This window comes from Urocitellus parryii, assembly GCF_045843805.1.
Source record: "Urocitellus parryii isolate mUroPar1 chromosome 12 unlocalized genomic scaffold, mUroPar1.hap1 SUPER_12_unloc_1, whole genome shotgun sequence".
Lineage (NCBI taxonomy): Eukaryota > Metazoa > Chordata > Mammalia > Rodentia > Sciuridae > Urocitellus > Urocitellus parryii.
The window spans coordinates 271,806-298,006 of NW_027551758.1; the positions used below are offsets into that span (position 1 = coordinate 271,806).

Here is a 26,201-nt window from a genome sequence, read left to right on the forward strand (position 1 = left end):
CTTACTCACAACTGAGAGCAAGGGGCATTGATGAGTTCAGTTTGTGTGCGGCTGCATCCAAGGTGGCTCGGCTAGGCACCTCTGTTTCCTTGACTCAGGAGGCTGGGAGTCCAGGCTCCACCGAGGCTCGGCTGGGAGGATCGGACTCTGAGTTTATGCCTGTGTTCCTGGTAGGATCCATGTTGGCTGAGCCTCAGTGTTTTTGTAATGAGAGGATGGGTGACCGTCATGTCTTTATCACAGGACACACTTGCTAAATGGATTTGTTTGCTCTGAGGAGGAAAGAGAGAGGGGGGAGTGGTGCTGGAGACAGGGATGCAGACAGGGGTCATGGACTTGGCATAACTCAGTCTTGGAGGTGATATCCCATCACCTGTACCCACTTCAATTCCCATGAATCCAGAGGCTGAGCCCCCTTGAGGTGAGGGGTGAACCGGTTCTGGGCAGCAGGATGCTGTGGTACCTCGGAGTCTCTGTGAGACCCCAACACTAGACACACTTGGCCCTTTTGAAATCTTAGGAGAAGCCTTGGGAAGTTGTATGGCAGAGGGGAGCAGCCTCTGCATCTCAGTCCCCTCCAACTTGCCATGGTGTAGAGAGGGAACTGCAGCCACGATGGGACGGACATTGGCCATGTCCCTGTGTGGGACACAGGCCTGATTGAGTTAGGGTGCATTCTTTGTCTCTCCCCTTCTTGTGATTGTCCCATCTGTACATTTGTGCTTTAGCCACCTGTGAGTCCCATCTCTGGTTTCAGAGAGAATAGAGGGTGTTAGGGGCCAATAGACACAATAAACCCTAGAGATTAGATGCTACCCTACTTTCCAGAAAAGACTGGGCACACCATGAGTTGCACAATGATGGGACCAGGGTCCAAAAGCTGCTGAGAGGGAAGGACTGGTTGTGAATGCATTTTTGAAGGCTCCAAGCTGGAACTCTAGTGGCACCAAGCAGGGCAGATGCTGGTGGGGATGTTTGGGTAGTTGTTGGTGAACACCTGCGCACCTGAGATGGGTAGGCATGGAGGAGAAATCAGCAGCCCATAGGGCTTTTGAAAGTGGTCTTATGTGAAAAGAGGCTCAGGTATGGGCACAGGAAATGACATCATTGCCTTGACAATGGATCAAACAGAACATGGAACCCTGGTATCCAGGCACCCACTTCACTGACCAAGCCATCCGAGCTCACTTGGTTGGAGCCACTGGAGGGAGAAGGATGTTCTCCTGTGGTTGCAGACAATGCCGAGCCTCAGGCTCCCAGGAATCTCAGGGGGGCCAACTAGCCCTTTTGTGGATACACTGGGTGAGGCTTCATCTTAGACGCCAGAGGCTCTGGCGATTGTCGCAGAGGAGCTCAAGAGTAACAGTGAGTAGCACAGGGCAGGTGAGCCCAGCAGGCCCTCTAGTCTGATCCCTGATGAATGGCCCAGGACTCCTATTCTGACTCTGTGTGTGTGTGTGTGTGTGTGTGTGTGTGTGTGTGTGTGTGTGTGTTTGTACTGATGGGAACTGTCCCATTGTGCTTTGACTCTAGTGTATTGGCACAAGTCATTTTTCTGTTTGTCACCATTTCCATTTTGAACCCACCATTCTTGGTCCCAACCCAGGGTGAAAATGATCAGAACACGGAGGAGCCCTTCAGGGTTCAGAGCCTTGAACCTTACAGGCAGGACCAGCTTAGGAATGAGCTCCTGCCTGTCATTTGTGGGAGGAACCTACAGTTCAGCAGCAACATGGGGTTAATCTCCTGGGATTTCATCCCCACCCAGCAGGTGCTGGATCTCTTGTTCCCAAGGTAAGCACCAGACCACCAAGCCCAAGTGTGTAGCCCCCTCATGCCTCTGTCTTGGGGCTGCCATGTGCCTCTCAGGGACCCAAAGGTTTGTGATACCTAATGAGATAGAGGACCACACTCATAGTGGAATGTCAGCCCCGAATGGTACGAGTCCTGGAGGTGCCTGCCACAGCCTTGCAAGGGCAGTGAACTTCCCCTCTCAGGCAGAGAAACCATCCTGACTCCAGCTGATCCACAGAGGTCCGTGGAGCAGTCCCCACACACTGGGCACCACAGCTCAATGGTGTGCACTGAGCTCATTCCCAGGTGGACTCAGTGAGGCCAGGTGGTCTTTCTGGTGTGATGTTGGCTTTGTGAAGAACGTAGATCTGTGCCAGAGGCGTCTCAAAACTCGGGCCTTGGGAAAAGCACTTTTGGGTTAATAAAGACATGTTAGTTTCCATAGTGGGACAGAGCGTCCTAGCTGGGACATAGCTGGACAGGGGCTTTGGACATGGCAGCTCCCACACCCAGAGATATGTGGGAATCAGCAGTTTGGGCTCATTCACTGGTGAACATGGAGAAAGCACCCACTGTGTGAAGACACGTTTCCAGTCACGTTTCATAATTCAGTGAAAAATGGGGTGCAAATGATTGCCATTGTGTCCCTTTTCATGGGGTCAGCCTAAACCGCAGGTGCCATGAGTACATATCCTCCATGGGACTGCATCCCTGACTCCATGAGGCATAACTGCACGTTGTCCTCTTCAGTGACTATGGTGGACCCTTGGACCAACTTCAACATGAAATGGGCTTGGGGTCAAGAGGGTGGGCTCCTGTTTCCAGAATAGGGACCTGCAAGGTGATCTGACTTGGGAAGGCTGAGGAAAGACTGCTGTCCCCAATTCAGTTTTCTGCCTGCAGTGTAAGGTGTGGGGCTTCAACAGTAGGAGGGGTAAGGCGGGGAGTTGTAGGTGGAGTCAGGGTCCTCTGGGGAAGGCCCTGGGATAATGGATCCCCCCACACCACACCTCCCTGTCCTCCCCCAGGGCCACAGAGATGTGGTCTGCACTCATGGGAAAAGAGAGGTCCACCGCTACTCAGGGGAACTCAGTGAGAGCTCACAGAGAATGAGGTAGCATTGCAGCCCACGCCAGGGGAGGAGGTGTCTCTTGAGCCCCGAGAAGAGTGGGCAGGAGGACAGACACTCCCAGAAGGTGCATTCCAGGTTGGAGAGCATGTAGCCAAGAGGAAGAAGAGTGTCAGGCCTGCCCAGAGGAGGGGAGAGCTGGTCAAACCATGGATCTAGCGCTCCTTCGTTGAAGGTTCTTTGCCTGTAGCGACCTGTCCTGACCCTGCCTGTACAGCCACTGTGTCTTGCCTGAGGTGGACTGGTGTGTTCAGAACCAGGGACGGTTCAGGAGGGTAGGGTCAGAGGTTTGCTCTGGAGGCCGTGGCGAAGGCAAGGCCAGGGTTTTGCTGACTCCACACCTGCCTCCCCACAGTGCCTCATCTTCCTTCCTGGGGACCTGGGTGAACTTCTACTCCGAGGCTTCCCATCAGCCTCCAGGCTCTCTGAGTCTGCAGCAGCTGCTGCCGTACATGTGGCTCCTCCTGAGTGGCTTTAACCTGGAGCACCAAGCACACCACCTGCTGGCCCAGGTTGAAGATGGCAGATCAAGCCAGGCAGAGCCTGAGAGCCAGGCGGACCGGGGTGAGTACCTAAGTACCTCAACACACCTCCAAACCATACCCCTCCAATTAGTGTAGCCCTGTATGAGTAGATGAGTCCACTGTCAAGGTGGAGGCACCCACCATCAAGTGCTTTTCCCCAAACCCACCTGTGATCATTGCTGCAGTGGGGAGAAAACCTTCAACACATGGGTCTTTGGGGACCAATCCAGATACAAAGTCTAGCTGTTTCTCTTTGATGGGTCCAACGTGAACTAAGAGGTACTGGGGTACAAGGGGCTATTTCCTTGAAAGGTGTTCCTGTAGTGGACCTCCTGTGCATAGAGGGTCCTCAGGGATTAATCAGTGGGGAGTCTTTGGTGGAACAGAAGCTGGATTCGGGGGCTCTCAGGTCTGTGTGTGAGACCTGAGCTGGCAGAGGCTCTCAGTTGTGGGGGATGTTGGGTAGTGTATTCCTTGAGTGTCACCTACCACGCCTCTGCCCCTGCCTTTCCAGAGCTGAGGGTCCCTGCTGATGCGACAGTATATCACGGCCTGATTGGAGGAGTGCATTATGACTTTCTTCTTAGGGAAACAGATGCCAGCAAGTCGTTGAAGGTCAAACCAAAGGAGGTAAACAGCCACCTTCTTCAGTCTTTACTCCTGGTGCCACTCCACATCCTCCAAGGGGACAAGAACCTCAGGTTCTGGATGGATGTTGTAGAATGCCCACAGAGCCAACTGCCAGGCTGGGTGGGGTGCAGTTGCTGGGCTTTGCTGATGTTGTCATCCCCCACAGTTCTTGGAACCTTCTGTGGCAGTGGCATCCAGGACCCCAGCAGCTGTGAGCAGCAGCTCTGCAGTGGCTGCAGGATCATTGCCCCAGGCCACCCAAAGCAATGAGTGCTGCATGAGAAAAGTCACCAGTAGCAGCTCCTCACTGCTTCACTCCAGCGAGCAGGTGGAAGACAGCCGCGTTGTTCACGTCCTCCTAGAGGGACAGAGCCTGAGGGAGACAAAGCGCATCCCGGTAAGCCCGACAGCAGGGCTGCCTCCTGGGTGTCCACACAGTGGAAGGCAGGAGACACAGCCAACCCCAGGGCTATGGTGGGAAATAAAGAAGAGAGAGGTCCGTCTTAAGGGCTTGACCTGAGGAGGGAGAGCATCAGCATGCCCAGCTTCCGTGGTGAGTGGGCCTGTGTATTGTGGGTTTTGCAGGCCATAAGTGCAGACGGAAGTGCTGTGGACAGATGAAGGCAGAGATATGTCCAGGGTGCAGGCTGCAGTGCCTAGAACTTGGTATTCTCAATGAGTGAAGTTGGAGCAGAGGAGGTGGCAGTGACTTGTCACATGTGTAGGAGGGGATGTGTTCCTGGTGGCAGGGAAGAGAACCTCCTTAGCATGACTAGGTGTAGGAATTTGGGGTCGGGATCACCTGGGGGGTCATGCCAAAGCTTCGGAATGTTAGGCTTTGCATGTATGTAAATACGGAGCTAAAGGGGTTCTTGGCAGAATTTCTATGGATGTGCAGTAGACACGCTAATGCTGCAGGTGTCCAGCTGCAGAGGAGACATGTTCAGTGACTGCCAGTGCTGAGTCAAGTACATCATTACAACCAGACCCGCACCGAGCTTCCAGAGGCCAGGGCCTCTCAAAGCTATCATGAAGCACTCAAGTGCACACTCTTGTATCTGAGTCTGTTTTGTGTCATGGCAGTCAGGACCCAAATTTTCAGTGCATCTGCCTCTTCCACCCACAAAGGCAGCCTGCATCCCAGATCACACTTGGTGCGCAGATCCCTGGCCCATTGCTCTCATCTCAGTGAGATGAGAGTGTGTCTGTGCATAGGCAGTTTGGTCCTTTGACATGAGTGGAATGTGGCTCCCCAGGGGGAGGGGAGATGGCAGGTACAGGCAGATATTTGTACCAGGATTGTTCTAGTAGCACATTGCAAGAACCCAGGTGGTATATGGAGGACACACTCAGGTAGCAGGATAACAAGATTGTGCCCTTGTATGTGTAGCTGAGATTTCTCCTGAATGTTTGACCACAGTCTTCTGGGTAGCTCTTCTAAAAGCCATTCTCTGATGACATTTGTCCCACCCTGATCCAGGTGACCTTTCAGGAGACGGTGACAAGCCTCATCCGCAGGGCCTTGGACCAAAATTTGTTGCAGCATGAGGATGTGGACAACTTTGAGCTGCTGTATATGATGTCTGAGGATGAGAGTAAGTAGGACAATCAGACAGTGGGGAGACATGATCCACAGTGGGCTCAGGATAACTGACAGCCAAGAGAAAGTGGGCCTTGGCCCCAAAATACCAAAGTGTGATGGGCCTGGCGGAGACTCTCAGGGGTTGTGGGTGTTTTGTGGTATAATCCTTGAGTGCCACCTAACAATTCTCTCCACTTCGCTCTGCAGAAATCAAGGTCTCTGACCACGCACTCGTGTGTCTGTCCATGAATCTGGGAATACAATATTTCATCGTGAGGAAACGCCCCCAGGTCAAGGGAAAGGAGGTAAACACCTACCTTATTCAAGCTGTGCATGTGCTGCCATTCCACTCCGACCTGAGGAAATAAGAAGCCTCAGCACCTGGACATATTTGCTGGAAGCCCATAGAGCCAACTGACAGTCTGGGGTGGCTTTCTGTTTCTGGGTTTGCTGATGTTCCATCCCCCACAGTTCTCAGAATCAACCTGCAAGTCCTCCAGGCCGCTTTCCCACAAGCAGGTGGGAGACACCTGCTTAATTCGTGTCCACTTAGAAACACAAAGTCCAGAGATGGCCAAGAGTGTTCTGGTAAGCCTGGGAGCAAGGGTGTCCCGTGGTACTTACACCTGGATGGGGAGCAGACACTGGTCCAATACCATGGACTACTCATGCCCTCTTGAATTTGGAGCTTCTGGATGATCAGGAGGATAGATGGGAATCAAGAAGGGAGAGGTCAGTGTGAAGGGCTGGAGCTGAGATGAGCGAGTGCAGCAGCTTGTCCACTGCCATGTCTGAGGGAGTCTGTGTGTCAGGTGGCAGCATGCAGTCCAGAAGGGCAGGGACAGGTATGGGTGACAGATGAGAATAGGACAGGAACTAGGTTGCAGGTTCCCTTGTATGGGATGCTGACGTCTATGGAGGAGGACAGCAGTGTGAGGTTCTCCGTGTTCCTTGAACAAGGAGCTGAGAGAGTCTCTCTGCAGAGTCGATATGGATGTGGAGCAAGCACACTAAATGTCCAGGTAACCCAATGACCACCCTTGCCGGATGAGGTGCCCTCCTACATCCCAGCCAGCACTGAGCCTCTGGAGGCCAGGAGCTCTCGTGGCTATCTTTCAGCACTCCTGTGTGTGGTCATGTTCCTGGGTCTGTTTTTGGCCCTGGCAATCCAGACCAAAGCCTCTAGGTTTCGTGCCTAGGCCATTCCCAATGCCGCCTGCATCCTCGGGCATACCTGGGATCTTGGAGGCTATTGTCCCATTCCTCCCAACTTGTGGGATGAGATTGCATCTGTATGCAGGTAGTGGGGTCCTTTCACTCCGAGAGGAGTGCAGCTCCACAAAGAGCAATGGCAGGCCCAGGAAGTCCTATGTACAAGGATTGGGCTAGTAGCCTATGGGAAGAGCCCACACGATGAGCAGGAGGTCAGCCTCAGGTAGTAGGGTCATGGATGTTGCCCTTGTATTTAGAGTGGAGGTGCCTCCAGAATGCCCCTGCCCACTGTCCTTGAGTAGTCACTTCAAGGCCCATTTCCTGAAGGCCTGAAGGCCTGTCTCCCATGCTGCTCCAGGTGACCTGCCAGGATAGGGCTCCTGTTGTCATCCGCAGCGCCCTCGACCTACACTTCCTTACTGAGGAGAATCCAGAGGATTATGAGCTGGGCCAAATCATCTCTCGCCGTCAGAGTAAGTGAGACAATCAGATGGCAGAGAGCAAGGGTCAGGATGTGGACTCAGGTCAACTCTTAGCAACAAAGAGTAGTCTCTGACCCCCAAGAACACTCCAACAGGTGTGTTGGGTTCGTGCACAAAGCCAACTGCACTTCTGCTGGTGGAAGGTCTTGAGGTCCAATAGTATACCCCAGTGGATATTGCGGCTCCCCACCAGGTGCCCTCCCCTGGACATGAACAGGCATCCAAAGCTGACATCTTTGAGGAGTGAGGAGGAAAGCCTCTCTCCAGGAGCAGTATGTTTTCATGGTCTGGGATAGGAGTGGTTTCAAAGGAACATGGGAATGCATGGGCTAAAGAGGGAACTGGCATTTTGTGGACTGAAGCAGTACTATTGAAAGCCTTCTGTGTGACCAAAAAACCACTGCCTGGGCAGAGCATTGCCAGGATTCTAGCAAGCAGTAACAGGATGAAATTGGGAAGAAAACACAGCCTGGGAGACAGCCTGAATCATCTGTTTTTGCATAAATTCCATGGTCTTACGCACCTGAGTCCACTAGGCAAGGAGTGATCACAATAGCCAGGTTGTGATCCCTAACTAAAGTCAGATGAGGGCTTCCTGAGCACTTAGCCACAGAGCTCATCTGATAATAATGCCAGCGCTTTTTTGTTGGTTGGTTGGTTGGTTTTTGTGAGCCAAACACCACAGCAGCCATTATCCCAGCCTATGTACCCTGAAGACCACCATCCCTATGAGTTCTAGGATCACTTGTCTCCTATCTTAACCTACTGTTAGGTTAGTAGAGTCTATGGAAGAGGAAGTCTGTCTGGGGCCTTGGTAGCCTAAGAAATTCATAGCAGAGATCTCCACATCCAACCCAGAAGGGATGGAGAACAGGCTCTAGGTTAGAGGAGGGCGACAGGAAACACATGTTCAGAGGAAGGAGAAGCGGCTGTTGTATTCCCCCACTCGGGGTCATGGCACCACTGGGCCATACACCATGTTGGAGGGAAGCAGTCCCTTTGCTGGTCTTTGGAACCATTGTTCTCAGTAGGGCAGTATTTGGAATGTGGCCTCCATTCTCAGAAGCCTGGTTCACATGGAGGCGGGCTCCACCAACGCAGAAGCATGGCTCTAACGTGGTATCCGTGCTGGTCAGCCTGTCCTCACTGTGGCCATACTTGAGGAAAATAACTCAGAGGAGGAATCCTAGGCCTTTTCTCTGGGTTTCATAGCTTTCTCTTTGGTTGTGCACTGAGGCTGTCCATAAAGCTCTAGTGTGTGGCAGTGGAGAGCTCCTCAGCCCTTGCCACAAAGGCATAGACTGGGAGAGAGAGAACGAGGCTGGCAGAGAGGGAGAGAGAGAAAGATGGAGAGGGAGGACCTCTACTTGGAGAATGAGGATTCAGTGGAGCCAACAGGAACAAGGTACTGTTGCCCAGGGCACAACCCTGTTTAGGTCTTCCTCCAACCATGCTCAACCTTTCTTCCAGTCCCTCCCACCCCCCAGTAGTGTATTCATCTTGAATGAGAATTTCATGTTGACATCAGAGCACTCACCATCCAATGCTTCCCTCCAAACCCACCTATGAAGATGGCTCATGTGGGGACTGAATCTTCGGCACAGGAGCCTTTTGTGGGAGATTTCAGATGCAAACCCTAGTGGTGTGCTTTGGCAGATGCAAGAGGACCTGAGATATTCTGGAGTCCAAAGCCTTTGGTAGGAACAGACATTAGGTCTGTTGAAGTGCTCTGCCTAGTTCTTCCTCAGGGAGGACTGTGGAGGCTGTCTTTGTTGGTATTGGTGCTGAATTGGAGAGCTCTCAGGTGTGTGGCTCTGGCCTTTTCTGGCACAGGCTCTCAGATGTTGGCGTGTCCTACGGAGCACCTCCTGAGTGCCACCTTCTTTTTGTACACCCCTCTCTCCCCAGAGCTGAGGATTCCAGCAGAGGCCAACGTATTTTATGCCAAGAATCCTCACAAAAAATCCAACTTTGTGCTGAGGAAAAGGAGCCTCTCCCAAAAGAATGATGGGTGGATCGAGCCTCAACCTCCCTCTCGTCCTGGAAAGAAGGCTCCAGCCCTCCTGAGGATGCTTGCAAAACCATTCTGCTGCTGTGTGCCTGGGCGGGGCTGAGGCAGCCCAGGAATATTTACATTGATTACTATTTTCTTCAAAGTTTGAATCTATAGTTTGCCATTGTCCTTGACCTTGTTTAGTAACACAGTTGTTACTCTATCCTGTATTTGTTGTTTCCATTAATATATTATTATTTTAAAATATATATGTTTTTGTTACCTGATCTACTGTGATGATTTGAGTATACTAAATGTAGCAATGATTCCTAAAGGACACATCCAAACCAACAGGAAGGAATGTTTCATTCTATCAGCAAGAACTTTGGTTTTTAGGAGTTTGGCAGATGGCATTATCTGAGTCAGTTTTCCAATGGGGGCAATGAAGTATCAGCTATGATGGTACAAACACAAACAAAGACACACAAACACACAAAGATGACTGGTAAAAAAAAAATGGGTCCAAGGACAGGGCAGATGGTACATCCGAAGCCTGTGCTCCTATCATTTTAGAGTTGCTGAACTGTAGGTTTCTCTTCAATTCCTCCAGTCTTGATTTTCTTTGAATGATCATCCAGTGGGGACCTGGAGATTTTGGCCCCTTTGTCTCTGATGTCACTGTTTCGTTAACTCTAACCTAAGAGAGATTCAGAGACTCACAAACTGTGTGAGCCATGGCCTCTCCTCTGGACCCAGGTGGTTGATTTATCCTTTCAGGGTGTATTTCTTCCTCCTCTATTTTACCAGTCATCTTTGTCTTTGTGCTTGGGGGCAGGGGACACAGTGTTTGCCTATTTGAACCAATCACCATTTCTCTCGTCCCCAAAATGTAATTGAAGAGTCTTAATGGCTTCCAAATGATGATAGCTCCATAAACCAATTAAAAAGGCTTTAATAAAACTGTCTTGTGATCCTCTCACAGAGGCAGATGGTGCCCTTTGTTGTCTAATGATCCCAACTTTAAAGAAGGGCTTTTGCTTCCTTGCGGGGCCGCAACTCTGGGAAGGCCATCTCCTGCCTCAGTGTTCATCCTGTGTTCTTCTCCTCCTCCCAGACGATCCACGTCGCCATCGTCTGTGCCGGATACAATGCCAGCCGAGACGTCGTCACCTTGGTCAAGTCCGTCCTCTTTCACAGGTAGGAGCATCCTTTACATTCTAAGGGCTGGGGTATCTCCCTGGCTGCCTGGGGGAGGGTTAAATAAGAGTGACATTACACCCATCTTTCTTGCTGCCATGAAAACACAATTTTTCTCCCCAGTCCTGGGAAGGTTATTGTGGTCATAATGTTTCCTGGCAGCAGTTAGGTGCTGCCTTGCCATGGTGAGAGTTGTAGCTCTCAGATGTCGAGGGACCTTCCAAGTCACCCCAGATTAGGTGCTGCCATTCACCAGATCTGCTGCCATTCACCAGATCTCTCTTTTTATATACCTGCCTTGGGGAAGGTTATGTCTTGTGTCTCCCCAAAATTCATATCTCAAAGCCCTAAACCTGATACATCAAAATTCCACTGTTTGCTGATAAGAACATAAAAGAGGTGTATAAATTTAATAGATCTATTTGGGTGGGCCCTAATATAATATGACAGGTCTTTTAGGAAAAAGGAGATCAGGACACAGACCCTTAGAGAGGGAGACCATGTGAACACACAGTGAGAAGACAGCCCTCTGCACACTAGGAGGGGTGGCCTGAAGAGATCTCCGATTTCTAACCTGCAAAACTCAGAAAAATGACCTTCTGTCATTTCAGCCAGCTATTTGGGGCATTTTGTTATGGCAGCCCTCCTAAACTAATACACATTACTTTCTCTGGCCCATCTCTGGGTTTTTGTGACTGTTGAGAAGTCCTGCTTTATATTAAACTGAAATCTACACGTGCCCATAGCTTATATTCGTTGGCCCTGGTGGACTCAGTTATGGAACCAGTTTGAGAACTGGTTTCTCATCCACCTGAAAGCAGAGGTGCCTCTCGAGAGTCTTCCCTAAGTTAAACTTTCACCATTTACTTGCTTTCTCATGGGATGTTTCTTCTGTCCTCTCACCATTTGGTTGACATCTAGACATACTCACATCCAGAATCATGTCTGCATTTCCAGCTCGTGGCCTCGGCTCTGTGCTGACTTCTTACCAAGAGTTCAGAGGAAGCTCATCCACAATAAATAGTGCAGGGTATATCAGATGACCAAGGCAGGCTCCAGAAGGTTCTCGTCAGAGTCAGAGTCTTGAGAAGCTCTCAGAGTTCAGGGTAAAGCTTTACACCTGAATTGCAACATGTGGCCCAACATGTGGCCCAACTAGGGATGGGCGATACCAAGACATGCCAACCCTGCGAGACCCTGGGGTTCCACCTTCTCCCTCAGTCCCCCCACCAGGCTGTCTGTCATCATGCCTTGCGGCTCTCCGTAGATGTCCCTCAGGTCCACCCCTTCCTCTGCATCCCACTGTGGCTGTCACAGCCTAGGTCTACCTGTTCTCTGACTCACAGATGTCTTCCTGCCCTTCAGACCCACCTCTTCTGACACCAGAATGCTGTTTCAGACAGGCAGCTGTGAACCTCTTTGCCCGTGACATTATGACAGTGTGTGTGTGTGTGGGGGGGGCTCTGAGGCCATTCTCCATATCCCTGTCCCTCCTCTCCTGCTTTGGCTTCATGCCCTGCAACTCTGAGCTGCTCGTAGCTCCCTGGCCTCTCCAGGGGTTCACTGGCTGATCTCTTCCTGGCAGGCCATCTCAACACTTCGTCCCTCTTCTTCTTCTGCCACACCCACAGTGGCAGCTCCCTCCACTGCTTGTTTTGTGTTGCTGTGACAAAATACCTGAGATCAACGCCTTAGAGAAAGACTGATTTTGGCTCACAGTTTCAGAGGTTTCAGTCCATTGTTGGCTGGCTTCATGGGGGGGGGGCTTTTGGTGAGGCAGAGCATCATGGTGGAAGGGCATGGTGAAGTGACATTGTTCACGGCACCTGGGGCCAAGAAAGAAAGTGACAGAAGCAGTGGGGACAGACTGAGAGAGAGGAAGGAGTAGGATCTACCTTCTCTTCTTATTATTTTTCATTTTTTTACTTGTAGATGGACATGACACCTTTATTTTGTTTATTTATTTTTATGTGGTGCTGATGGTCGAACCCAGTACCTCAAATTGCAAGGCAAGAGCTCTCCTGCTGAGCCACAACCCCAGCCCCAGGGTGTACCCTTTAGGGGACATCCCCAGGGGTCTTCTTCCCCCAACTGGACCCCACCTCCTACAGTTTCTTCCACCTTCCACTGATGGCATCCAATTACTAATGCATCAATGGATTAATCTACGGAGGAGATGAGAGCCCTTATGATCCAATCACTTCCTCATAGCCCCGCCTCTGCACATGGCTGCTTTGGTGACCAAGCCTCCAACACATGAGCCTTTGGTGACGTTCCAGATACAAATCATAATAACCTCTTACCATGGAAGTCTTCACAGGTAACCCTTTAACGGAGAGCCCTTCTGTGCCCCTCACCTGTGGTGTTGGCCTCTCTTCCACCAGATGGCAGTACCCTGTGCATCTTTCTGTCGTATTTCCTACCTTGTTCTCTGTGTATCCAAAGTATGTTTTCTGTGGCAGAATGTAGGCTTCACTATACCTTATTTTTCTGTATCCTCCATTATCTTAGCAAATATATGTCTTAGCAAATATCTTGATGCTTGATGAATGTGCACTTGTTTACCAAGTGACTCTGGGGCCTCGGGTAGTGAAGAACCTGGAGATACATTCATTCAATCAACCAGCTGACAGGCCCAGCCTAGACTTAGTTCAGTTTCTGACTTTATTCAGAATTGCCACCACACAGCTGAGTGACTTTCAGCGGGTCACTTAAACTCTTAAGTTCCTGTATCACTTAGCTTTTGCTCCGAAGCCGTTCACTCCAGCTTTCTTGGTTTACATCATGGACCTCTTCTTGCACTCACCTTGGTGTTTCTTTTGAACCGCCCCCTCCCCCCACACACACAGGTGGCTGTATGTAGCTGCAGGTTAGCCAAACATCAACTTGGCTGTCCTATTGCAGTGGGGACCTGGTGGAAGAAGGGAGCAGGAAACCTACATAATAGTGTCAGTTAGAGAAGGGGTCTCCCACCTCTTCTTCCTCCTCTGTCTACTTAGGACTATGATTTCAGTTGCCCACTGGAGGAAGAAAGAGGACTGTCAGGGAAAGAATGGCCAATGGGCTCAACCCCGTGGTCTTCCGGTTCCAGGGGGGATGTGCATCCCACACGGCCCAGGCTGCTGTGCCATGTCCGAGCCGCCTGTGGTTCTGCAGCCTTTGCCTGGTGCTTAAAACCAGGGGCCGTGTTAGCTGAGCCGAGTCAGATGAGATGAGTGAGTCTCTGCTGGTGTTTGTTGCCTGTCTCCCTGATAGAAAGAGCCCACTGTTCTGAAAAAAGGGTATTTGCATGATTATAGATATTCAATTATGCTATTTCTCAATTATGACTAATTTTAAGGTCACAGGATCTTCCTAGGTTATTGTCGAGTATAAATTTTATTCCTGTTGCTTTTGCTACAGATCACATCATCCAGTAGTTGCTGAAATTGTGAAAACCCTGTTGAGTATAAACTTTCACTCCTACAGTCACCATGCAGCACAAAGAGGTTAAAATTAAAAATAGCAGTTTTATTGTCAGCAGCTGCCGGCAGGACTCCCTTCCATGTGGGCCCTGGGTTTGGGGAATACAGGCAGTTTAATGTTTGTAATGAATATTCTGCCACTCTGTGAATGGCTGCTTGATCTTCCTGGACCAAATACCACTGAAGCCCACCCCAGTCTCTGAAATCCTAGGAATAAGAAGGATTGTGTGAACTGAAGTGCTGGTGATAATGAGTTGGGATATCAAGACAAAAGGACATTAAACAGACTTTCAGCTCAGAAAGTCCAGCTATAAATAGCTTCATTGCCTCCCAAACACATATGGAGATTTACTAAGACATGATTATGAAATATGTTGACAAATGAAGAGCCTTCCTAATGTTAATAATATAATAATAGTGACACACAGTGCTTCTTTGGGCTTTCACTGTTAATTACAGTCATTATATTTATTTTCCATGCAGGATTTTCAGCAAATTTCCACTTAAGTGTGGCTTTGTTATGTCAATTTTCCTTCTGCAGTGGTGACAGTGAGCATCCTATATTTTAAAAGGCGGTGAGAGAGTTATGTGAGCACTCTTGTCCACCAATACTCGCAGAGAAAATTTGTTGCTGTAAAGTTTTGGAAACAAATTTCATTATATATGCCAAAGGCCTTGGCCTTGTCCTCATAGGATGACCCAAGCTAGAGAAAAACCTTTTCAAAAATATTGAATGTATTTTAAAACAATAAGAATAATTGAATATCTTCTTATAATAAACCGTGCACTCAGCTTTAGAAAATATGTCATCACACAGAGCAATGCAGATGATCTAAAATGAGCAAAAGTAAAATTGAAAATAGAATGTGTCACCTGAACTCCAATGTCCAGACAGGCATGCACGCACGTACAGGGTCAAAATACAGGGATGAGAAAATAGCAGAAAATATATGAAAATGTCACTTTTGCAAATAGTGTTTGGTGAACTTTGTTTATATTTTCTCCGTTTCGTATATTTTTGGGTCCCGTCATTACACAGCCTTTATGTTGATTAAAAAAAAAAAAGGTGGATGAGAAAAAAAGATACAAGGTGTATGTGATGATGTTTTAATATTAGTAGAAAATAGCATAATACACACCCATGTCACCTCCGCAGAAGAATATTCAGTGAAAAGTTTGGAGAATGCCAGGAACACCAATCCCAATGGTAAATCAACTGGGAAATATTGCTGCTCTTGAAGAAAACCCAGCACTTAGCAGGCAGAGAAAATAAATATTTATTTAGTAACTAAGCATTTACCTCCTGGGCAAGAGGGTGGATGGCTTGTAAAATTTTAATGTTTTTTTGCCAGGATGATCTACTGGCTCTCAGTTTGCATTCCTGTTGTCAGGGAGAAAATAGTTATTTCCCTTACTTTGCATATCAAGCAGTTTTTCTTCTTACTGTTTTTAAAAACTTCCCTGATGCCCCTGGAGAGCGGGGAGGGTAAAAGCGTGTCTGTGGCCAGAGTGTGCCTGTGGTTGTCTCATTGCTGATTCCAGGACACTCCTGCAGAAAAATCTTTCAGGTTGTCAAGGTGGGAGTGAGACTTGACTGTGAACAGGAAGCCCACCGAGGTGCTAGTTTCCTCCTGGCAGGAGCTGGTGACCTAGGCAAGTCACTGCGCTTTGGCTCATTCCCCACCTACCAGAGAGCTCCCTCTGCATCAGGTTCTGTTCTAAGTGCTGAATCCCCTATGCCTCCTTGCAGGGGCACTTTCATTACGTCATTTTCCAGACAGTGAAACTCAGGACCAAGAATGTGAGGTCATGACCTAAGGTGACTCCAAGAGGGTGGTCCAGGCCAGCTTAGAGCCCCCTCAATATAGCTTCCGAGTCTGAGCTCTTTACCAGAGCAAAGATACTATCTTTAGTATCTTTATTTTTGTTTCTAGTTTTAGTCATCAATTTGGGTGGTAGTACAGACATCCTGCTCATTACTGTGATCTTCATAATTATCTTTCTCCTTCTCAGACTTGTGTTTTTGAGGTGCTGAGTGTAGATGCATAGAGCTTTTAAAGGCTGGGCTTCTGGCATCTGGACAGACTGAAGACGATAGCATGGGTGAGGAGCATCTGTGACCAAAGAGGAGCTCTGTGCTCTTTGGCCATGCTGCAAATGTGAGTCCAAAGAGAACTCACCTGACAGGTGAGCTGCCGAGCTCCACGTGGGCTATTGCATTGGAACTTCTCAGCCCGATACAGTGGATGCTGCTAGTCCAGCAAATGGGTGGGAAACCAAGGGCCTGAGATGTGAAGATGCTTGTTCCCTCCCAGGTGCTGATCCAAAGATCCCCCCGTAGCTGTTCTAAGTCCCACCTCCATGCTGTTGCTGCATCACTAGGCCTTTTGATTTTTCTAGAAAGCTCCTCTGTTCTTCTCCCATGGAGAGCATTACTGACTTGTCCTTGAATCTTCCCTTATCATCAAGGCCACTTGACCTCCCTCAGACCAAGGACTCACGCTGAAAACCCTCATCCCAGCTGCGGTGATTTTCTGAAATGAGTTCTATTAAATCTCCTAAGTGTCACAGATTCACTGAGCATTCGCAGTGCTGTCACAGGCTCTTTCATCTCCTAAAATTGCCATCACATCGTAACTTAATAATTAGAGATGATCTCAGCTCCTAAGGCCTTCTTGTGTATGTTAATATCAACAGACCCCAGATGCCCTTGCGGGGGCTGCAGTTCATTCCCCACAGCATAAGAAAGGGAAAGCAGGAGAAAAACGTCACCTTGGCTCCTTTGTCACCTTGTGTCTGTTGCATCCAGACCTGGAACAGGGGAGCCTCTTGGGAAACAGAGGAAGCAGGAGCGCTGCTCATTAGGACAGAAGTTGCAGGCCCCGCTGAAGGCACTGTGCTTACTTCCCTCTGCACCTCGAGGACTGTTGGAGGAAAATGGCTGATGTCTGTAGCCGCCTCTGGGATGCTGTAAGCCAGGCCAGCGAGGTGGGGCCACCTGTCCCCAGACACCTCTTGTTACAGATCTAAAGCAGTGCTCCCCCAAATGCATGTACAATTAGTGACTGGCGTAAAAGACTATTTAGGTGTTTCACAGGTATAAAGCTCCATAGCCTTGAATCATTTATTGAGAAAATCATTCCTTTGGAAGGGGCTTCTATTAACTTCAGTTGGTAAAATTCACTTTGGAGTAAATATGTCCTTAATACTTGTGTAACTGGTGCTAATCATTCTTTGAACGAGAGAATAAGCTCTAGGTTCACAGCCTGTAGCTGATGTTGGAACGTGTAGGCCTCTGCCATCACAGGGCTGGGGAATCAACCCTCATGAATTATGAACTGAACATGAAATAAGACTCAGAAATCACACAAATGGAGAATGAAGTAATCTTCTTGACTGCTGTCAGTCAGAAGTTATGAGCTGCTCTTTCAAATGTGAATCGTCTGTCTCGCATGTCCCCATGAATTGGACTTAGCCTCCCATACTTCCCAGCGAAGGGACCATCCTGGACTCCTCCTGGGCCTCCCTCCTGGCCACCTCACTTACTGCAGGAAAACATGGCTCAGCCTGGAACTGCACCATGGTCAGGCACTTTGTAAGCACTGGGGAGAGAGAGTGATCAAGAGAATAAATACTGCATCAAACTGGAGACGCTCCACGCTGGCAGCTCACAGTTTAGAGGAGGAGAGGAGGTAGACCTAAGCTGAGTTTGGAGATCCACAGCATTGACAAGTGCTAGGAAGAAACCAAACAGGGCCTTGGCAAGGATAGTGGTGAGGGATGGGGTACCTTGGGTGGGGTAGCTCTGGAAAGCCTCCCCGAGGAGGTGCCCTTGGCGTTTGTTCTGCAGGAGGAGCAGGAGCTGGTCACAAGCAGAACTGGATACACATATGGCTGGAGTGTGGGCTTGGAGGAAGAAGAGGGAAGACATGAACTTTGAGAGGCAGAGAGGGTGAGATCCTCGAAGGTCAGCTCCTTGCAGGAGGCCAGACCCTATGCCTTGAGCGATGGCCAAAGGTTCTGTGATCATTTTGGAGACTGTACTTATGAGATGGAAGATGGGTTGAAGGGAGAAGAGAGGGAGAATAGGAGTGACTGTGTTCATGAGGTGGCGCCAGATGGGAGAAGGGAGAATGACGATGACGTTTACCAAACAAGTCCTTACCACCCGCCAGTGTCTATGCTAAGCGCCTCAGATATTCAGCTAATCTGACTGAGCTGGTGAGGCTGAGGGAATCAAGCACTTTGGATTGGCAGGAAATGCTGGAGGAAGAACTTGTAAGGGACCAAAGAAGGGCAAAGGGGTTTCTGTTTTGGGAGTCAACTGAGCTGTTCATTGATGCAGTCATTCAGAATACAGTCGAGTCCCCACTCAATATGCCAGCTGGTTCTGGGGAATGCTATGGTATAGTATGAGTGACATACCGAGTCTCTGTCCCCTGGAGTTTGAATTCTAGAGCAGAGGCAAGTTATACACAAACACTCCACAAATAATCAGTAGCTTGGTGTGTTTGCAGCATTGTAATTGGGGCCTTCTTGATTCCTAGGATCCCATGGGTCTGTGGGGCCATCTGGCTGGCAGTAGGATTTGCAAGTTCATGCTCAGGGGAGACATTCTGGCTTACCCAGGGGCTCTGCAAAATGTAGTCTAGACAATGTTTTCAGATACTTTCACTGCGTGCGGCATGGTGCACCTTAGAAAGGCCACCGTGAAGTGTTGTTTACAGGGACCACAGTCTCATTTGGAGATGAGTTATCAGTTCTCTTGATGTCCCCCAAAGTGGAACATGAGTAGACCCCCCTGAGTATTCCTCTTAACGGGCGTGACACACAGCTGCTGCTGGTTGGCCAGCCTTTGATGCCAGGAAGCTGACAGGGCCAGTGTCACTGGGTGGGGGCCATATGTCCTCCAAATAAGCACTTTCTTATCCTTCTACTGAGGGAAGCTGGGCAAGAACACAAGCCCCTTTCACGGTACAGACACCTAGGCCTGGCCTATAGGCGAGGAGCGTTTCATTTCCCATTTACTCTTGCTCCTGAGAGAGACTTTACACAGTGCAGAGGAACACAGACGGGAAGCCCCGTGGATGGTTGGCAGTGTCCTCCTTGAGAGCCTGCTCCCTTCTCCTTGGCTCTGCAACCAGCCCATCGTCTCCCAGGACCATGGCTTTGATCAGCTGCCTGCTGAGCCTCTGGACCTTGTCTGGTTCTTTTGCTGTTGGATAATCTGAAGTTTGTAGTTCTTGGGAATTCACATCCTCAGGCCCTGTCGACCCTTAAGTCTTTGTCTCTCTTTGGTTTTTTGTCCTCCTTGTTCCTGGCATACAGGAGGTGTCCAGGGTATGCTGTCTGATCCAGCCTGGCGGGACTGTCCCCTTTCCTCTGCAGGCTCTGTCCTTCCCACCTGCTCTTTCCCTTGTTCTGTTTTCTACTGTAGGATACCTCCTCCAGCCTTCTTCTGCACCCTCCCAGAGCTCCTGTTTAATTGCCATATCGTCCACGAAAGCTTTCGACATTCTCCACCACAAAGAGGTGGTCTCTTGTCCTCTGCTTCCTGCAGAGATCTGAACAGCTCAAGTTGTGGATCACCACTGTAGGAGTGCCTTCACATTATTGTCCAAGTAGGCATTCTGTTCACAAGCTATGTGGCTCTGTGAGACAGCCCAGCCGAATGGCACATGTTCTAAAGATCTTGTAGTTCCCTCTACCAGATTGTTAGCTCCCAAAGAGAGAGAGAGAGAGCTCTTAGCTCCTTCCAACTGTATCCCAAACGTATCTTGTGTGTCGTTAAGGCTTCATAGTGATTTGTTGAGCATTTATTTATACACCCCACCACATACACACACACCATTGCTTTTTTTTTTTTTGGTCTATGTATAGGAGAACTAATTGAAAATATTTTATTAAAAATGCACCAATCAGCACTAGAAATGGTGATTCAAAAGTAGTAAAGTAATATTGTAAAGTAATATCTTGTAAAGTAATATTGGTGATAGTCAGCATTTATTAGAATCTTATTATGTACCAGGTACTTTACTGAGCACTTTATATACATATTATCTCACTTTATCCTCACAATTACCCACTGTGATATTACTCACCAATATCATTTCTGTTTTGAAGAGGAGATAGAGAGGTCTAGAGAGGTGAAGTAACTTGACAGTGCTGAAGCCAGTGTTCCAACCCCGGAATTCTGGCTCAGGTTGCCGTTTGTTCTTGGTTAGTAATCATTTTCAGGCATAGACTCTGAACTGTCGTGTGGAGGGTATCGTGTACTAGTTTTAACTTTTAGCATGGCGTTTTCGCTGACACAGGAAGGTCACTGTTTTTTCCTCCTGTTGAACATGTGTATTGTGGACTAATAATTTGCCAGGCTCTTTCCTGGTCACTGTGGATGGGGATGAATAGGTGGCCCTGTCTTCAGGAGCCTTGTGGTAGACTGGGAGATTGTGTATCCCAAGGCCCCATGAAGATGGTCGATTGACTCTTCAAACAAGTTCGCAGGAGAAAGATAGAAGGAAGGGTTTCAAGAAGGTGGCCCAGAGGAGAGTGCTTACAAGGAGAATTTTGAAGGATGGGCAAGGGTCTTCGAGTAGGGAGAGGGTCTCCTCTGCAGAGGAAAGAACACCAGCAGATGAGCAGAGAGCATGGACAGTGGAGCAGCTAGACCTAGCTTGGCCCATTTAGTATTGCCACCTCATGGCTCAATTAGCGGACAGTCGTGTGGGCTTGCACGTATTCACTCTCCGCGAGCGAGGCACTGCCGTGGCTAGTACGACACTGGGAGGTGGTTGTGCCAACACTGAGGGATAAGTGGACCACCTCTCATGGCTGTGGCTTTGTCTGGCTGCCTTGGCCTTGGCCTTGGCCTTCGGGTAGCTCACTGGCCACTGAGCAAACTCATGTTCTCTTGGGCCACAGTCACCACTAAGGCAGCTTCCGAAAGGGGAGCTTCTCATGGGGCTCCCCTTCCCTTAGAGGGTTGAATGGGAGAATCTGCAGGATTCTGCAGTGGTTCCCTTGGGCAGTTTGCAGAGCCACTTGTCTCTTTAATTCACCCACTCAGTTTGTCACTCTTAGGCAGTTATACAGGTGTGGCAGTTTGTTCTTGGTTAGTAATCATTTTCAGACATGGATTCATCTATACAGGAGCGGCAACTGGCCTGGCCAACCCCTTCTTAAACTTGTGCTCAGTCGCCAACCCAGGAACCGCTCTCTTGCCCTTGGCTTCTTCTGTTCCGTTTTTGTCCCATTTGTAAGATCTTTTCTCCTAAAATTCCTCTAGATTCAGCTTCCTGTTGCTCTTCTTCAGACTTTGTGTCTGTATTTTGTGCTACTATAACATAATGCCAGAGAATAATGTTTAAAGAACAAAAATTTATTGAGTGAAGAATTTGGAGGCTGAGAGTTCCCATATCAAGATGCCAGCATTTGGCAAAGTTCTTCTTGCTGTGTCATCACATGGGAAAAGGCAGAAGGGCAAGAAAGAGCAAGGGTCTAATTCATCCTTTAATAAGGAACCCATTCCCACAATAACAGTATTAATCTATTTGAGAGGGGGCACCCCATGACCCAAATACCTCTCTTCCATGAGGACAGGGCTCTAGATGTCTCCATCATGAAAGCCTATTTTCTTTTGGAGAAGAACAAGCAGGAAACTCAACTTACCCTCTGCCTGGGGAGAGGTGTCTGGCCAGCTGTCCACCGCTGACCTAACGATGTGGCCCCTCTGTCAGTGTGTGTCCGCACTAATGCCCGTATGTTCCCCTGGTAGACATAATGTTTGGCCACATCCTCCCTGAGACTTCTACAAACACACATCCTCTGGTAACAGAGGATTGTCTTGGGTGGCCCCTTGATACCTTCTGTGGTGTGTGCCAGTCACCTCTCTGAAACACCAAGGTTCGGAGAAACGACCTCCTTCCTTTCACTGCTGTGTCCTCACCACAAAGCGCCAGATGTAATTACTTTCCCAAGTGCTGTTGGCAAGTGGGAGCTCGGGAGGGATGTGCCTGATGCTGGAACTCCCGGGCCTAACTCTCCCTGGCCTTCTCCTGTCCCCTGCAGACGGAACCCTCTGCACTTCCACCTCATTGCTGACTCCATCGCCGAGCAGATCCTGGCCACGCTCTTCCAGACCTGGATGGTGCCCGCTGTGCGCGTGGACTTCTACAATGCAGATGAGCTCAAGGTAGGGGAGGGAGGAAGCCCGAGGCCTCCCTGGCCTGTCCCCATGGGGGGCTTTTCTCTGCCCCTTTAAATTGACTCACAGTGGCAGACGTCAGGGCTCCTCTGGATAATGTCCAGGATATGACGGAGGTTGGCATTATTACTGAGGCAACCAATCCATTAACACAGAATCCATGCAGTCCCTCGGTGCGGGAGGCCATATCTGAAAGTGTTCCATGGTAGGATTGGAGAGGATTTTGTTCCCCAGTGAGGTAAATCCTGAACTTAGTCTGAGCCACCTGGGTTGGAATTTGTGTATTGTCATTGACTGGCCTTAAGATGCAAGGTGAGTCACCTTCCTCTGGCCCTGTTTTCTCAATGGTAGGAAGGTGGTTAAAATTTCAACTCACGGTGTAACTAAGAGGCTCAAATGAGCGAATATATGTGCAGATGTTTTAAAAACACTATGCTGAATAATTATGTGTCAGACCGGAGGGATTCAACCAAAAGAGATCCTTGCTTAAAGTCCTTCCGTAGTGCCACCTTGCTTACATGGAGACTGAGATCACATTCTGATTAGAAGCCCTGTCTTTTTGCCTCTTGCCTCTTCTAACAGCACCATCTCTTGTAATTTTTGCAGAATTTCCCCCATTCCCAGCTCTGATTAACAGAGAAGTCCTCCAGTTCTCTTTGCCTTCTTTTCTGTGTTTGAGCCTTTGTTTATACTGATCCTTCTGTCCCATGTGCCCTTCCCACCTACCTTGTCACAATTCCTACCCACTATTAGGACCCAGTTGCATTACCACCTCCTCTGGGCACCGTCCCCAACCTCCCCAGGGAATAGGAAGGCATTTTCTATTCTCATTTATCTACTGCAACATTCTTAATGGGGTATGGGGAAAAGAAGCACACCTTATTCTTTTCAGTATTTCTGGTGCAAAATAGGCGCCCTGTAATGCTTGCGGATTTAGCAAATTGTTATTATTAGAGGAACACGGAACGTTGCAGAAACGCGTTGATGCTTTGTCTCCAGTCACCTTGGGAAGGACTCAACACCTAGGCAAGAGGCTGATTCTGGTAAATTGCTTGTTTCAAACCTTATAAAGCCATTATCTTTTCATTTCAGAGCCATAACATTTTAAATAGATCACAGAGATGCCAGCCGGAGTTTCTGATTTTTCACGTGTTTCAGGCTCTGAGGTTGATCGAGATGTTCAGAATTTAGCATTTGGGGATTGTCGCGGTAATTTGTGTGCCATTCCAATCTATTCTGAGCTAAAATTGATTAACACTCTTAAAAGGGGAAAAACAAAATTTAGCAAATTGCCGCACTAATTAAGGTGAAAGCAAGCCACTCTGTCTCCCAGGGTCTTAGCGCCAACACCATGGGGAGAAGCAACGGGAGAGGAGGAGCAGCAGCTGTCGCGGGTGGAGGCCTCTGCCTCCTGCTCCCTGTTCACCCTTCTCTGTGCTGCGGCCCTTGCAAACCTGTACTCTGTGCTTATCAAGAAAACACAGCAGATTGAAAGAAAGCCCTAGTTCAAATCCCAGTTTCCCACTGAAGAACTGTCTAAGTGGATCTGATGGTTGTTTCTCTCGCTGTTGAGTGAGTAGGGACAGCCTCAATGGCCCAGGTGAAGGGCCACCAGTGCCCACAACCAGGCAGTTCTCAATGCTGACTCCTCAGTCAGGGTAGTGTGCACCTGTGGTAGTCCTAGCTACTTGGGAGGCGGAGGCAGGAGGATCGCTTGAGCCCAAGAGTTTGAGGAAGCCTGGGCCATTTAGCAAGGTGATGCTTGCTTTAAAAAAAAAAAAAAATCCTCTGCTTCATGGCTATATGCTACTTAAAGTTGCTTGCTTGTGCTCATGTGGCCTTTTATGAAGTCCTTTGGTAGTTGGGAGGCAGAAATGTGAGGCAGTCTGGGCTGAGCTCTTCTCCTGGGAGCCCAGGGCTTCTCAGAGGTCTCAGATGCTCTAACTCCTGTGCCCATGTCCATACAGGTAGACCAGTTGTCCACTGTTTTACATAGATAATTCTTATCCATTGGGAATTGAAGCTCCCCTGGCTTAAAAAATAATAATCTTAACAATATGAAGGGTTCAGAAGGACAGTCTCCAGAGTCTTGTTCTCCCCCCATCTCTACCACTGACAACCCAAGAGAAGAGTCCTAACACCTGCATAGTTCTCTACCAATTGGTCACCCCCTGTTGATTTCCTGAGCCCCATGAGACTTGTCAGAACCCAGTAGGACACTGAGAATGAAAGATTTTTAGAGAACTTACTTTTTCCACCATAATAATGACAACGGTAGTAATAATTTACACAGAATCCAGCTTAACACAGCCACAACCATCATCTGCCCATTCCCCCTGCCCAGCCCCCTCATCCCATGACACTGTCATTTACACAGCTGCTCATCCAGACCTGGGAATTCCTCTTTTTCCCTTGCCCTGCCTCCAACCATCACATGTGCTAGCTTGATCCTGCTATTCCTGTAATCCTACTCCTTCTCTTCCCAACTCATGTGATCTTCCCCAGCACAATGGCAACTTTTTTTTTTTTTTTTTTTTTTGATACAGGCTTGTCTCCACCCTTCTCTTCCACTCACCTTTTCTCTCCCAAATTGCTATTCATGGGCAAGAGTCAGCTTTCCAAAAAGCAAGGCCACCTGACCTACCCCTTTCCTCTGGTAAAACCACCATGGCTTCCCAGTCCTCGTAAGACAGAAACCACTTTCGAGCAGACTGTTTCCACTGGCAGTTCAGCTGTTCCCCAGCCTCCTTTCTCCACCCCACTGGTAGTTAATCCAGGTTCTTTGGCTGAAGCAATGTTCACAGAGGAAAACCTGCCCTGCCTTCCTCCTCTCATAGAGGTTCTTTTGTTATATGTTCTTGTAGGATCACATACATTTCTCCTGGAAACTCATTAGAGTGGATTTTTTCGTGCTGTTGTGTGATGAGCTGGTAAATGTCTCTGTCTTCCCTAGACCACAGACTGCAGAATGACCAGGTCCTGTCTGGTTTTTACCACCCTCGTATGCCTCATGCCTGGTGTGATAACTGTGTGAGTGACACACAATGAGTTCAAAGCTGGGTCCTTAAGAATGACAAAGCCTCAGATTCCTTTGTCCCCACCACAGGTCTTCATTCTTGAGGCCTCTTGTGCCTTGGGCTTAGGCAGGCAGCTAGGTGTTTGCCTACCTGTGACCACACAGTGGCATAAATCAGGCAGCTCCATTTGTACCAGCCCAAGTCCCCAGAGCAGCCCTGTGACAGCTGAATGAGTGCTTTTCCGTGACAGTTACAAGGAAGGGCACATGTGGAAACATCCTGTAGATGACATCAGAGAATGAGTTGGAACAGGAGAGAAGCAGGCTCAGGCTGTGTTCCGCAGTTGTGTTAGATAAGCGTGTCAGACGGCACCTTGCGGGCACAGAGGATGGCCTCCCTTGATACAGCTCCAAGAAATCACTTCGTGTAGCTGTTGGAAATGGCGTTTCTAAGAAATGCTCCTGTGGGCCCCTTATTATATCTGCTTGTGCTGGAGATTGAGTAATAGGGAATAGGAACTTTATGAAGGATCGGTGCATGATTAAAAATGAACTGTGGGAAATTCGCGATGGACCGGTACGCGTCTCCATAATGACCAATTAGTGTGGATTTGCAAATAGCGATCGCTCAGCCTGCCCATCTCTGTGGTGTGCGGAATGCTCATTGGTCTTCCTGATATTTACATGGCCCATTTATTTTCAGCCTCCAAGTCCCCATATCAACAGACTACCAGGACTGACTGGCCACATTTCTGTTCTCTGATCTCTGCTCAAAGCATGCAGCTCTGAACATCCGCAGAGGAGGAAGAAGAGGAGGACTCCTTTGGTGTAGAGCTTTGTAGATGGTGGCATGCTGACACTCGGGGCAGTCCTGTGCAGTGGAGAGAAAAGTTTGTTTACCTCCATTCACAGATAATTCGTAAACTGGAATACAGAGTTGAAAAATAGTTGCCTAAAATCAGGCAGCTAAGAAAC

At 48.9% G+C, this 26,201-nt stretch overlaps 1 protein-coding gene across 1 annotated transcript; it reads left to right on the plus strand.

The window, feature by feature from the left end:
* Positions 1–3,345: 3,345 nt before the first annotated feature.
* Positions 3,346–26,201, plus strand: LOC144251257 (uncharacterized). Its single transcript, XM_077794279.1, has 9 exons — positions 3,346–3,487; positions 3,962–4,077; positions 4,244–4,474; positions 5,558–5,672; positions 5,867–5,964; positions 6,131–6,247; positions 10,461–10,543; positions 22,075–22,198; positions 25,930–26,201. The coding sequence occupies exons 1-9, from the start codon at positions 3,376–3,378 to the stop codon at positions 25,987–25,989; spliced, it is 1,056 nt and encodes a 351-aa protein (XP_077650405.1). The 5' UTR covers positions 3,346–3,375; the 3' UTR covers positions 25,990–26,201.